The 14243-nt window shown below is 39.5% G+C and overlaps 1 protein-coding gene across 12 annotated transcripts in view; it reads left to right on the top strand.

Annotated features, from left to right (window-relative positions):
- The window catches only part of ERC1 (ELKS/RAB6-interacting/CAST family member 1), a 305364-nt gene that overhangs the window by 55017 nt on the left and 236104 nt on the right, over nucleotides 1–14243 (top strand). For all 12 annotated transcript variants that reach the window (XM_069807691.1, XM_069807694.1, XM_069807693.1 and 9 more), the window contains exon 3: nucleotides 13655–14071. In XM_069807691.1, the coding sequence (XP_069663792.1) occupies nucleotides 13655–14071 (417 nt within the window). The remainder of the gene's footprint in view (nucleotides 1–13654; nucleotides 14072–14243) is intronic.

Raw genomic sequence — 14243 nt, forward strand, 5'->3', positions numbered from 1 at the left:
TTCTCCAAGAAGAGTGTGTTTGTAAAGAGAAGTTTCTAAAAAGAAAAAAACCAAACCCCAGTTTTCCCCCAGCACCAATACTGACAGCCCTGAAAGCTTAGGTACATATCTGGTCAGTGCTCGTTAGTCAGAAATAGCTATTGAAAATTCTACATATGGACTCCACCTGCATTAATGGGACTAGGAGGAAAGCTGAGGTTTGTCCTACTAGGTTAGGACAGGTTTGTCCTAGCAGGTTAGGTTAGGTGGCTTGGGGGTCTGATCAGAGGGGAGAAACACATATGAATCTTCAGGAATTTGGGGCACTTCATCTTGGTCCTGAGCTTGTAAATTGTCTGCGGACAATCTCCATATCAAAAGTATCTCAAAGCAGTGTTACCAACAGACTGTTTTAATGATGAGTAAAACACACGTTTATGTTAGGTGAAATCTAAAAGGAGTGCAAGGATTATGAACTTCAGGGTTGTGGGGTGGTTTCTTAGTAATGTGTTCGGGGTTTCTGTGTTGATTAGGTGTTGTATTGGGTTTGTGTGGCAAGGTTTTGGTAGCGAGGGGGTTACAGGGGTGGCTTCTGTGAGAAGCTGCTGGAAGCTTCCCCTGTGTCCAACAGAGCCAATGCCAGCCGGCTCCAAGACAGATCTGCCGCCGGCCAAGGCTGAGCCCATCAGTGGCAGTGGTAGTGCCTCTGGGATAACAGATTTAAGAAGGGAAAGAAGTTGCAGGGGACACAGAAACAGCAGCCAGAGAACAGAGTGAGAACATGCAAGAGAAACTGTCCCCCTGCAGCCCAGGGAGGTCCATGGTGGAGCAGATGTCCACCTGCAGTCTGGGGAGGACCCCACGCCAGAGCAGGGGGATGCCCGAAGGAGGCTGTGACCCTGTGGGAAGCCCATGCTGGAGTAGGCTCCTTGCAGGACCCATGGAGAGAGGAGCCCATGCTGGAGCAAGTTTTCTGGCAGGACTTGTGACCCCATGGGGGACCCACGCCAGAGCAGTGTGCTCCTGAAGGACTGCACCCTGTGGAAGGGATCCACACTGGAGCAGTTCGTGAAGAACTGCAGCCCATGGGAAGGACCCACGTTGGAGAAGTTCGTGGAGGACTGTCTCCTGTGGGAGGGACCCCACACTGGAGCAGGGGAAGAGTGTGAGGAGTCCTGCCCCTGAAGAGGATGAAGCGGCAGAGACAACCTGTGATGAACTGACTGTAAACCCCCATTCCCTGTCCCTCTGCGCCACTGGGCAGGGGGGTAGGTAGAGAATCTCGGAGTGAAGTTGTGCCCAGGAAGAAGGGAGGGGTGGAGGGAAGGTGTTCTGAGATTTCGTTTTATTTCTCATTACCCTACTCTGGTTGATTGGCAATAAATTAAGTTAATTTTCCCCAAGTTGAGTCTGGTTTTGCCCATGACAGTAATTGGTTGAGTGATTTCTCCCTGTCCTTATCTCAACCCACGAGCACTTTGTTATATTTTCTCTCCCCTGTCCAGCTGAGGCGGGGGGGAGTGATAGAACGGCTTTGGTGGGCACCTGGCATCCAGCCAGTGTTAACCCACCACAGGTGTACAAGTCTTCTGTCTAGTAAAGCTCATCTAGGCATCAGTTTGAGTGGAAAAAGAGCCAAACTCTGCTGCATTTAACTTTTATTGAACTTTTGATCTGTTTCCTGACTAATGAGTACTGTCTGCAAAAGCTACAAGAAAGTGCCGGGGGAGGGAGGGGGGCATATGGGGTTATTTCCCAGGGAAAGCACAGCAATTTGTTCTGAAGTGTGCCTTAAACTTTGCATTTAAATAAGTATCACCATTGGCCCTTCAGTCCTTGCACTGTGATGGATTAGAAAGAGGGAGTCCCTTCCCTAATTCTTTCTAGGTCCCAGAATATACGGAACAGATGAAGAAAATTTGGGACTTCAGAAGCCACCTTGTTCTGTTTCTCTGAAATAAAACACATACTAGACAAATGAGCTTTCAAGATTTTCAATGCTACAAGCCCTCTTCAATTTTTTTAGTTTTGAATTAACAGACTCTTATAAAACATGTAGCTCTGAGATTAATATCTGTATTCAGACACTTGTGCCATGCTTAAGCTCTTGCTAGAGTTGGTGGATTGAAGCCTCAAACTCACAACAGGGAATTCCATTCTCCTTTCTGTCTTGACAGTTGTTCATACAGATGTATCAACAGATTAAGATGCTTCTCTGAATAATTTTTAAATGCAGAGCACTTGGTTACAAGATGATTTGCATAAATGCACTTGAACCAGAACCAAAAGACTGTATTGTACAGCATTTCTATCCATTTTATCTCTATTTTGCAGATCTTGAACAGTTATGTATTCTCAGTCTGGTATATAAAGAAGCAAGGCAGTTCAGTCATTGCTCTGCAAGAAGCCTAACAGCATGACATACTGCTTGAATGACCATGTAGTAATGATTCATGAGTAAGTAGTTCCTGAAAAGATTTATTAAGAGCAAGTATTCATTCAGTGAGAGGTTTACCATAAATGATTTTACCAGCACAGTCTATACCAACTTTCCATTTTGATCTATGGGCAATGCAAGACTATTCTGTATTAGATAGTTTTATATTTATTACAATGAACTCAGATCTCCTTTATGTGCTTCTATCTATTCCCTTGATCCGTAGAGTGATGTGCAAGGTTAGACAAGACAGTATTAAAGCTTTTCACTGACAAAAGTTGTTCTAGCTGTCAGTCCTGTTGCAGATACCCATTTTAGCTTCTCTGATTCACATGCTGATCAGATGCATTTCTGATGCATACTGAGAACCCAACTTACTGCATCTGATGGCTTGAGTGTTGGATGACTGAGCACTGCTGCCAGAGGGAATTGCCTCTTGCTTTGAAAATTCTAGTACCTAGCGGAAAGATGTCTGCAGGGAAGAACCGCTCTTCTGTGGAAAAACTTTTCTGTTTAGGTATCTTCATCACATTCTAGGATCCAGTAAAGGTTTTCATAATGAAAATCCTCGACTTTGTACTTCCAAAGCAGCATGTGAGCCTAGCATCTATCACTATCATGGTACATCTAGCAGAAATTTGAATGCCTCCTACTCAGGTAGGTTGTGCTAGTCCTCATCATTTCAAGAGCTAACCAAGTTCCTCTTCATGCTTTTCTGTCACTTATCTCTTGAACATCCTCAAGGGGGTATTGTGTTGCCTCTTAAAGGTCACAGAATGCTCCTTTAGAAATTAGTGTAATGTGCTGTGTTCTGCTTTGCTGTCAAAGGTGCTGCTGTCATTTCCACATGAGAGTAAGTGCCAGAACATTTTGATGAGATTTTTTTTTTAATATGTTCTTTCACAGGGACAGTGTTTACTGCAGCCATATTCTAAATTTATCCTGAAATTCCAGTAACGCATTTGAACTGCCTGTCTTCCCAAAACTATACTCAGCATAAGAGACTTGATGTATCCAGAAAAAAACCCAAACATTTTCAAGTCTGTTCCTTTGTGAGTGTTGCCAATGCTTCATGGCAGAGAGCTGAGAAGATAACGTGTCATGTCAAAAAGCCACAGGTTGAAAAGGCTTAGTTAAGTCTCACTGATGGTTGGTGCAATTGTAAATTTTGTTAAAAATGAATTTCTGTTTTCTTCCTCCTTGCATTTCAAAGAAAATGAAAAAAGTTATGAAGATGGAAGGGATGCATATCTTCCATTTGGCAAGAACTTGACTTGCTTGTGAGAACTTCAAGCCCTAATCTTGCAAGATAGACTTAAAATGATTGCTGCCATTGTGGCTGAGTGCTGTGCACTGATAACTGTAAAAAAGCCCATACTTCTTTACTTCAAGAAAGGGCAAGGAATGAGTTTTGGGGTTTGTTTTGTTTTGGTTTTTTTCTCTGGATGTAGCAGTGCACAAATTGTACTCATCTACAGTGGCTGATGATGTACCTGGATCCTACTGTTGTTTCAGCTATCATTTTAGGCCTTTTGGATTTTGGACCAACTGAGTATGAAAGTCTGCAGTTGTTCCTTATTGTGGTTTAAAACAAGAAAACCACAGGCAAATGCTTTTCCAGGAAACTTGTTTTACTTTCCCTGAAGAATTGATATGACAAATGTGAGAAGATGCAATGCTTACAGTTATGTATGGGATAGAATAGCAGTTAGGAAGGCATATTGGAGAGACTATGAACAAGTAAAGCAAGAATTGAAAGTATTACCATAACATAGCCAAATTGGTCTCATCTTATTGTGAAACAGTAGGATGAGGTGTTGGGCACACAGGACCTCTGTAGTCTGTAGTGATGTCCCTAAGATGACTTTTGCCTCGCAAGGTTACCATCTAATCAGCACAAGGAAAACTATAAACAGGCTGGCAAAGCCTCATTCTACACATGGTCTGTGCCGTTGAGAGGCAGGAGCTAGTTTTTGCTGATAGTTATCTCCCTATCTTGGTTGAACATTGTGCAAAGACTCCATTGGCAAGAACTTTCCATGGTCACAGTACAGCCATATGTTGCTTATGAGACCCTGAATGTCACGTGTTCTATTATTTGACAGGATCAAGTCCTTTGTGCAGTCTTCTCACATTTATGGCCATATCTGGTTACCCGATGCTTTTGTTGCTCAAGAAGATGTCTTTAAAAAGCCAACAAACAAAACCCCAGTTAATTTCAGTGTTTTCAGATTGCTTGTGAGCCACTGTCCAGGTTTAATAGTTCAGTCTGATAGGGCTAGCAAGTATTTAATTTCTTCAGCTGAGCAGCCGAATATTGGGCTCTTGATATCTTATCTGGACAGTAACTCAATTTCTGGAGGCACAAATTTGGAAAGAACACTTACTGCTGTGGTCATCAATCCATAGTCTTCAAGCATCGGGTAGCTCATGAGATCTTCCGCTGTTGCTTGCAGGTGAAGGATGCCACTACGCTGCGTTCCACATTGACAGGAAGAACAAAGTATTGTATTGCTGTGGGCAAGCAGAAGTTGAAAAGCTCACTGTTTTGTATTAAAACCAATTCTTTTAAATATTACCAATTTATGTATCACAGCCTACCTTGTAATTGTTTCTTCAGTCCTCAACAGTCCCAAGCTTCAAGTATTCAAAAAGCTTTAAAGATCAGACCTACTTCGTATTTTATACTGTTACATGAGAGGTGTAGGATTCAGATGCAGTTATTCAGAATACTTGTGGGACCTGTGCATGTGTGTATTGAGATTTATATTGTAATCTCTCCAAACCAACTAGTATAGAAGAAGATATAAATTTTGGGGGTAGAGGGTAGGGGGCTCGCAAGGGAAGGGTGATGTGAATAAAGTAGTCAACAGCTTTCTTGTGCATCGATTTTTTTCGTGTAGTAATCTTTCATTATAAATCATTAGCTATTTTTCCTTTTTAGAGCATAGTGTTGGTGTACGCTCACATCTTGGAAAATACTGAACACAAGATCAAAGGCTGTGTAGCAGAGCACCTTTTATCTTGGATTGATTCTTGCATCGGCTAATGGAAAGATATATTTGCTGACCTCCCTAATAAAGGTGACTAATAAGAATCTCTTTTTGCAGAAGAGGTCCTAATCTATTAACAAAATGAGTCATGTTTTATATAGATGCTATTAATTTGAAAATATTAGACATTGTAGATGTTAGACATGTAAATGTTAAAATTCTCCTTCCCTTAAGTACCATAATAATTTCTAATTATTTTTATGGGAAGAGAGGTTCACAAAAGCTGAATTTGGCACTTAAGCACCTATTCCACGGATGCGACGTTTAGAAGTAATCTATACCATGGATGAAATTGGGTGTGTTGTATACACATGCAAAATGGCGTATGATCAAATTCTACAAGTTCTATCATGGCTAGCCTGAATATAGATCAGTCTAGTGTTTGTGTGTTGGCTTTTTTTTTTTTTCCCAAGAAACCACTTACATGAGGATCCATTTTATCAACACAGTTTGTGACAAAAGAAGTTTGTGCTTGCCAGACAGGGGAGACAGAAACTGTAAAGAATTAAGGACTCCTGTTTCTTTAGCAGCATAAGAACAAATAATCAAAGCTCATGTTTGTATACAAATAAAACATGGTATTTAAGTAGTATAATGCTGACCCAATTTGGACAGCCTAGCGGAAAATAGAGGTTAAAATCGGTATGGAAATTGTCAATTCCAATGAGAAATTCTAAAAATTTGCCCTAATCCCAAAATACTTGTTCTCAAGAAAGATTAGGGGCACTTGAAAGAATCCAGTTTCTTCACTCCAGGATCATAGCATGCTGACCCTCGAAGCATGTGAAATATAGATGCTGGGAAGATTTGCATGAGAAGAAGCTTCTGAGGCACACTAAACTAATGTAGATGTACCTTTGGAAATTTAAACACATGGTAGCTGGGACTAACTGGTATGACTTTAGAAATAATTTTTCTTTGAATTCTGTTGCCTACTAGACCATTTCTGATATCTGCCACAGAGCTCAAACTCTCTTAGGAAGCCAGAGAACTGTCAGAATTATATTCATAGTTCAAAACCTGACACGTAAACTGATGTTTTTCAGAAGTTTACTAGGTTTGCCTATGCTTAATCAGAATTTTTATTTATGTCACATAGGTATGTGCATAAATTTCTTCAGAATAAGTTATGTTTTTACTGTGCATCAGGTATTCTATAGAAACTGCCCATATACGTGCTTTATCCATTGAAAATAGAAATAGCTTACCTTTTTTCTTTGTAAGATAAGCTGCTTCATATTTACCATAGGTAAAATCTTTCACGTGGGCCTCTACCACTGAATAACTGGTGTATTGCATTTATTCTGTTTTACCTTGCAGCCTTTTTAATGGATGTACCTGTACACTTAGTGCAAGGTGATTGCATTGCAGTTTTGGTTCTTCTGTGGCTACAGGTTTATTAGGTTGTTTCTAATCTGCTTACTTTAGGAGTTTAAATTCATTCCTGTTGGTTTGCTTGTGGTTTTGGGGTTTGGTTTTTTTTGTACAGACAGGGGTGAAGGAATTATGCTGTTGCACACTGCCCCCTTAAACCAAATGAGTCATTTTGTGCAAGTCTAGTTCAGCTGAAAAATGTATTACTGACAACTTAAGCTCTTTATCTATAGCATTTTTTTACCATCTTGCCCTTCTGCTGTCTCAGAGATAATACAATGTATGGTTGTCTTTAAAATACAAGTCTCTTTCTTTGACTCTCACAAATTAAATCCTATTAAAATCATAGCTGTAACTTGTATCTAAGCTAAACATTATAAAAATCACCTATTCGTTTCCATTTAAATAAGGGGTTTGAAGCCTCTGATCCATCTTACAGGGAATATGTAGCATTTCTGGAATCAGCAAGTTCTGTTTCATTACAGCCCTGCTGGACACCTGACATTAGCCCTTTTTTCAGTTTCTTTGCGTGGGCTGCAGCTGAATGTCAGCAGGGACTCCCTCAGACAGCCAGGCCTTTGCTTCTGCGGTGCATTCAGCAGAATCTATTTCCCAGAAATGCCGCCAAAACATTAACTCTTTGAGAATGGGAGAGAATGATTTCCCATAGTGACCAAATCCTATTCTGGCATTTGGCATGTGATCTCTTTTGAGCTGAATGTGGTTCATTCTCTTAAAAACGTTTGAAATGCTTTCATTGTAAAGAACATGAGAAGAATCGTCATAATGCAAAAGTTTGTGATTGTGCATGTGGATTTGCTGGCAACAAAAGCATCTTTAAATTCTGTCATTTTCTGGTGATGTACATTTGAGGGTAGACCTTACTGAATTGTCCTTCTGAAGTAAAATACATTGTAATTATTATATCTTTTCTTCCAAAGTAGTAGTATAGTAGTCATGATGATCTAAAGACAAAAGTAAGGCAGTGTTTGTAGGTTCTACAAGTACATCTATTTCAGACCTGGAAGGGCTTTTGTAGCTGAAAGCTTGTCTCTTTTTCCCAGCTGTAAAAATAGTTGGCTGAATAAGAGATTAGCTGTAAACTGGCATCTTTAGACACCTAGTTTTTGGTCAATTAACAAGTTACATCTGTCTCTTTTTTATTTTTTCTTTGTCCCTGTGTTGGATACTGAAAAACAAATACAGAAATATGTGATATGTAATAAAAAATGCAAACCTGTGCTATGTCTTTCCAAGCACTTACTGTTTTCTGCATGAAGAACATCTTGATCACTGAGCAGATTTGCAGAAAACTGCCAAATACATGTACATCATAAAGCTGTCATTCAGTACAGGATGTACTGGTCTTGTGGGTTAACAGTAGAAGTAATCAGGAAGTTTTCAGTAGCTAAGTTTGTCAATATTTTTATAAGAAACTTTTATTGCATATGCTGATTTCAGCAAAACTTTTGTTAGGAAAAAATTTCTTCCCTGCGGAGTGGAATTTCTAATTAAAAATTAGAGAAGAGTGAGATGAGCTCAACCCCTGAGGAGGAAATAGACTTGGTCAGGGATGCTCACTAGAGTGTGGGAGATGCTAAGGGGTCTCTTGGCTAATTCAGACAAAGACCTTGAGCCAAGATTCATCTTCTCTTTATGACACTGGGATGTGAGAGATGTAGGTTTAAATTCCAGTCAGTCATTCAGATATTTGCATAAAGCAGAATCTCTCTCAGTCCCTTCTGTAAGAATATCTTGTTAGAGATCCACCCAAGAACAGCTTATTGCGTACTGACTAGAGCCTCATTTGGGATGTATGAAGATGATGAGTAAGAGTTTGAACCTTTATCTCCCAGGTTGAAGCTTTTCTAACACACCACTAAGTATTCTAGTAGGACCTCTCTTTTTCTCCCCATCCTTTCCATCACCCTATATTCTCTTGCTCATGAATATGAGAGTCTTCAGTGTTTTCCCAGTGTAAGAGAATTTTAAGTCCTTGAGTTTTGCAGAATGTAATAATGCTTCCTGCCTCGTGACACGTTTCTGTGACACAGTGTTGTATAATTGCATGTTATGTTTTCCCTCGTTGATGGGAAAGAGTAGGTTCTTCTCTTCCTTTTTGCTGATTGTTGGCAGGCATCTCTTGAACTTACTGAATTTTTTCTTGCTATTCCAAAAATTACAGTAACTTCCCTGGTTAACCTATTTAGAATTTAAATCCAGGAGATTAAGGAGAACTTAACTACAGAAGTGTTCAGTGCCTAGGTGCCTCGCCTGTGTTGCGGAAACCACAGTTTTAATTTAGGCATTTAGACTTCTTGAATATAGCATGGGATGAGTTATGTATCTGATTGTAGTAATTACAAAGACAGTATCTGCAGTGTGAATAGCCTAAACCAGGCAACCAAAATGGACAAAAGTGTATTGGAATCTTAAACACCGTAGCTTGGTAGGTCAAGCTCTGTCTTGCAAAGATGAGTGTGGAAATCCTTTCTTTAAAAAGCATGTCACAATTTAATCCTTTCTTTCAAAATCATGCTAGTAGCAATGGCTGCCTCCTTTTGATCTAAAATGTAGGGTTAGAATACAGGTCTCGGCTGTAGCGTATCAATTAAATTCCTTTTTCTGTCTGAGTATGTTACAATACACATCCCCCACTTCCTTTGGAATGGTAAGGTGATAAACATTTAGGTTAATTGGAAGTATTGCTATTCAGGTCTTTCTATTCTTATGTTTTCTACCAATTAGAATAAGAAGCTGTGCTCTCTTTAGTATTTTCTGTCAGGCCTACTGAATTTTTAAATATTTCATGCAAAATGGAAAAGCTTCAACAGGGAGAGATGAAAAGAGCTGCCTGCAGCAAGGTTCTCAGACTCGCCAGTATAGCAATAGGTACGCTGCATTATTCTGAGAGTGCAATAACAGGACTGCTTTGTGAACCAAATATAAGGAACTTCTATATCATCGGCTGTGGTCATACTGTAGGTTGGAAACTCATCTAACCAATCTGCCAAGGTGTGGGAAATGTGAATTTGAATCCTGTTAGGTGGAGGCGAAGATTGAATCATGTTCTGCTACTTAGAGATGTAAATTTTGTGCTGCTGGATGAAAGGCAAACTCTGTCCCTGCGTAGAGCCTGGTTAACAAACTTTTAAGTTTCTCCATGGAAGTAATATAGGCAGAGGAACACCTGGTAAGAGCTTTCGTTTGCACCTTGCCCTTTTAGGATTTACACTTGAGGTGGGCCTGAAGGGGCTTAGCTCTGTCAAGAGAAAAGTACATTGGGCATAACCAACAAGAGACTTACTAGAGAACTGTGCTCACAAAAGTATCTTTGTGATTTGCAGGTGTAGTTATAATTTGTAGTGGGGCTTAAAGACCAATTTTCGTTACTTGAAAAAACAGGGAATCCTCAAGGTCTGAAATAAGAGCAATAAGCTTCAAGCAAACTACAGCTTCAACGTAATTGCTTTGACTTTAATTGTTACCTTTATTAAACTGTTTAAGAAAAGCATGATTGGTACTTACTCAGCACAGTATGATGTAACCAAGCTCAGTGGTGTTAAAAGTATTTTAACTTTTTTATTTCTAGATAAGACAATTTCAGCAGTATTTTTCAAGTTTGATTGAGGTCTCTAGTCAGGTCGTAGAAATAGAATTAAGCATCAGTGGATACTAATGCGTGAACTTCGAAAATATTTTGCCTTTCTGGGATAGTCACTGATTTAAAAGTGAAGTCTGAGAAATAGATGAGAAGCTAGTAAGACTTGCCTGCTCCTTCAGAGGGAAAAAGATGTTTTCTTTGAAATTATGTAGAAGACGAGCTATGTTAACTGAAAAAGTAGTTTATTTATGATGCCAATTAATAAAGGGTATTATGCCATTATTCTGAAAATCATAAAAAATTTTTGGAAAGCAGAGAAAAGAACCCATTTTGCATACATCTTGCATGTTGGCAAGGAGTGGGTGTCAAAAGCATAGAATAATTTTCTATGGCGTATTTTCCAGTTATCTTACACATAATGAAGTTTATTCTCAGCTGAGCAATTCAGAAACAGTGACAGTAATTCATAAGCTTGGTACTAACCCTTCCTCTTGCCCCACCTCTTCATTTTTCATGGGAAACTGAATTCAACGCAGTTGCTGACCATTCATGTCAAGTGTTCCAAACTTTTGTCCTTACTTAACAGACTGATGGATACCAATAAATACTGTTTGTCACTGGTATTAATTTTTTTTAATATCATGTTACTGAATCATATAATAGATTTTGGTTCTTTGACCCTAAAGTTGCATGGAGGCTTTTCCAACTTTGGGGGAGATAATTTCTGTGGGTCTGAGACACAGTTTTTGCATATGTAACCTGAAATGAGATTTCACAGCAGATCAAATGGTAAAAATGTGGGAGTTTGGTTGTGGTGATTTAGTCCATTGATGTTTATAAATACCCCAAGTTTGAGTCTGAGACAACACTGAATAGAGGAAGTAATTTCATTTAGTAGATATGTGGTTGTTCAGAAGCAGCTCTTTTCTCGCCTGGGAGAAAGGAAATGCTGAAGTGGCGGTATGTGGAGAGGCAGGTGGAAGCATGTGGGAATTTGTTCATTAGCTGGAGGAACAACACACAGCTGGGCTGTGGATAAGTAGGGCTTCTCACATACAAATGAATTAACTCGTGTGTGGAATTGTGAAGTTCTATCCAGTGAGGTTATTTTTAAAGTTTAACGAAATTTAAGGATATTCTCTCACTACTGCTGTTGTAGTCCTACTGACTTTATTGCTATAGGTACAGATGAAGCAAACCTTTTCATGAATGCAGTGGGTTTTCTTTTACAGCTTGAGCAACATACATTAGTTGAACAGACATAGTAGTTTCGATTGCCTATGTGAATGCTGGCATGTGTGGTAGTGCCTCAGTTTTAAGGCTTGGAGGTTGTCTGACATTCTCATTTTGACTGTGGTTTGGAGAAATGACAATAAATGAAAATTGAAATCTATAATTAAAAAAAAAGTTATTTCTAAAAATATTTTTGAAATCCATATTGATTCCCCTGAGATGTTTCTTTTCTTCTCTTATACAGAGACATGGACTGTTCCTTTTAGTGGTAGTGTGGTCTCAGATGAGCTGATTGTGAAACAGCACCTTTAGTTTTGAAAAGCTCTTCTTAGGCCAGAACACAAAAGGAGGGGAAGTACTCAGTCTAAAGTACTGACCTTTGTAAAGAAAATGGGTTTGGACTGCCTTTATGCACCTTTCTATACAACCAAACTAACCGTTGATGTTTCTAAAACAGGTTAAAGGTAGGTAACTGTGCTGCCAATACTATCTTCTGTCTGTTGTCTTTTCATAGAATCACAGGATGATTGAGGTTGGAAGAGACCACTGGAGGTCAGCTGGTCCAAGCTCCCTGTTCAAGCAGGGCTACCTAGAGCCAGTTGCCCAGGAACATTTCCAGACAGGAAAGGAAATGACAGGATAAAATATCCTTTTATTTCAGGGAAAACACAGTTCTCCAAGGAATTTTACATAAGAATTGTGATAAATATATTCTTGAAGCAATATTTAAACCCAGATCTTTTTACATCTCCTCTTTTCACAAATATTTGAGTAAAATGAAGTACTTGGATTTATGTCAAACTTATTAATTTGGTACCATCTTTACAGTATAGACCTTAACAGTGTGTCTCCTGCATCAAGCTTGATAATAGATTATAACTAATACTAACTAGTAATTTAGTCCTAGTGAATACTGGAAGTAGCTATGTTGCAGACACTGAGTTTTGTAATATAAAGGTAGACCCCAGGGATCAGTCCATCTGACTTGTTCACATTCAGACCAAATTGTAAGCATGTCTGCCACTCTTAAGGGAGTAGAGATGTATCACTCGATGTTTATCTTATCCTAGGTAATCAGATCTTTTTTCAGTGTGTTAGTACTTCTCTGTTATTGTCTTAATATTTCTGTCTTGCAGAGAAGAAAACGAATGTTTATCTAAATATGAAGTGAGGATTTTTGCTAGGCAAACTGTGCTTCTCCTATATTATCCCACTATATTAACCTACTGTATTCAGAGTCCTTGAGACAGCATGTATTGTCTTGCACAGCCATAAATTACTGCTGATCATTTGATTGACTTCACATTCCTCTTTGTAAGGTGGTAATTTCTGTTCTGTACTGAAATCCTCATGCATAAAATTGTATGATGTGACCCTTCTCTGCAGTCAGCATGTATCCAGTTTTCTATAGTTGTAGTTCTTTCTGATATGCTGAAGTTTCTTCTCTAAGTCAACTGGGAAATCTGTGCTATGTGCAGTGATAGTACTGAAGACCTTGGGAGCCTTCATGGCTGATTACATTTTATTAGATGGTATGTCAATTCTAGTAGTCATGTGTCTCTCTGCTTTGTCAAGATAGTAATTCTATTTATTCTAGGAGTTCTTATGCAGAATTCTTCTATAGGGTATTTCTATATGGAAAAAAATATTTTAAGCTCTCAGCTTACTGACAAATGCCTACTGACCTTTTCCCATTTGAAATAGTGGCTCACTCAAGTTGGTGGAAGTGGGAGAGTCACCTGAGTAAGAGGTTTGTATTGTTAAGCAACCTCTACCAGGCATAGAAGGAGGGATGTGAGATTTCTGTAGTATAACTCAGTTCCACCTCAATTCTGCTTTCAGAAAACAATGTTTGTCTGTCAGTGTTGCAGTTTCCTCTTGGTTGGTAGTTCAGGAGGACTGACATGGCTCATACTGTTCTCTTTATTTCTCCAGTGGAGGGAATTCTCTGATTTTCTTTATTTATTCTTTTAGCATATGCAGATGACTATCCAGGCTCTCCAAGATGAGCTTCGGATCCAGCGGGACCTGAACCAGCTGTTCCAGCAGGACAGCAACGCTAGAACCAGTGAGCCCTTTGTGGCAGAGCTGACAGAGGAAAACTTCCAACGACTTCATGCAGAGCACGAACGCCAGGCCAAGGAACTCTTCCTGCTACGTAAAACCTTAGAAGAGATGGAACTGCGTATTGAGACACAGAAACAGACCTTAAATGCACGTGATGAGTCCATCAAAAAGCTGCTGGAGATGCTGCAGAGTAAAGGTCTGTCAGCAAAAGCCACTGAGGAAGATCATGAGCGAACAAGACGGTTGGCTGAGGCAGAGATGCACGTGCACCACTTGGAGAGCCTTCTCGAACAGAAGGAAAAAGAAAACAACATGCTGAGAGAGGTAAGTGACAAAGCTCTGGGTTCATCTCCAATCTTAAGCTCTTCTCTGTCTCCTCTCCATTTCACAGCTGTGAGGAAAGAATCTTCCATCCTCTATATAACCTGTATTTTACATTGCAGACTTGACAGAATTTGTCTCTGTTTTAAAACTTCTTTGTGGCTTCCTTGCATGT

The sequence above is a fragment of the Haliaeetus albicilla genome, chromosome 19 (genome assembly GCF_947461875.1).
Source record: "Haliaeetus albicilla chromosome 19, bHalAlb1.1, whole genome shotgun sequence".
Taxonomy (NCBI): Eukaryota; Metazoa; Chordata; class Aves; order Accipitriformes; family Accipitridae; genus Haliaeetus; species Haliaeetus albicilla.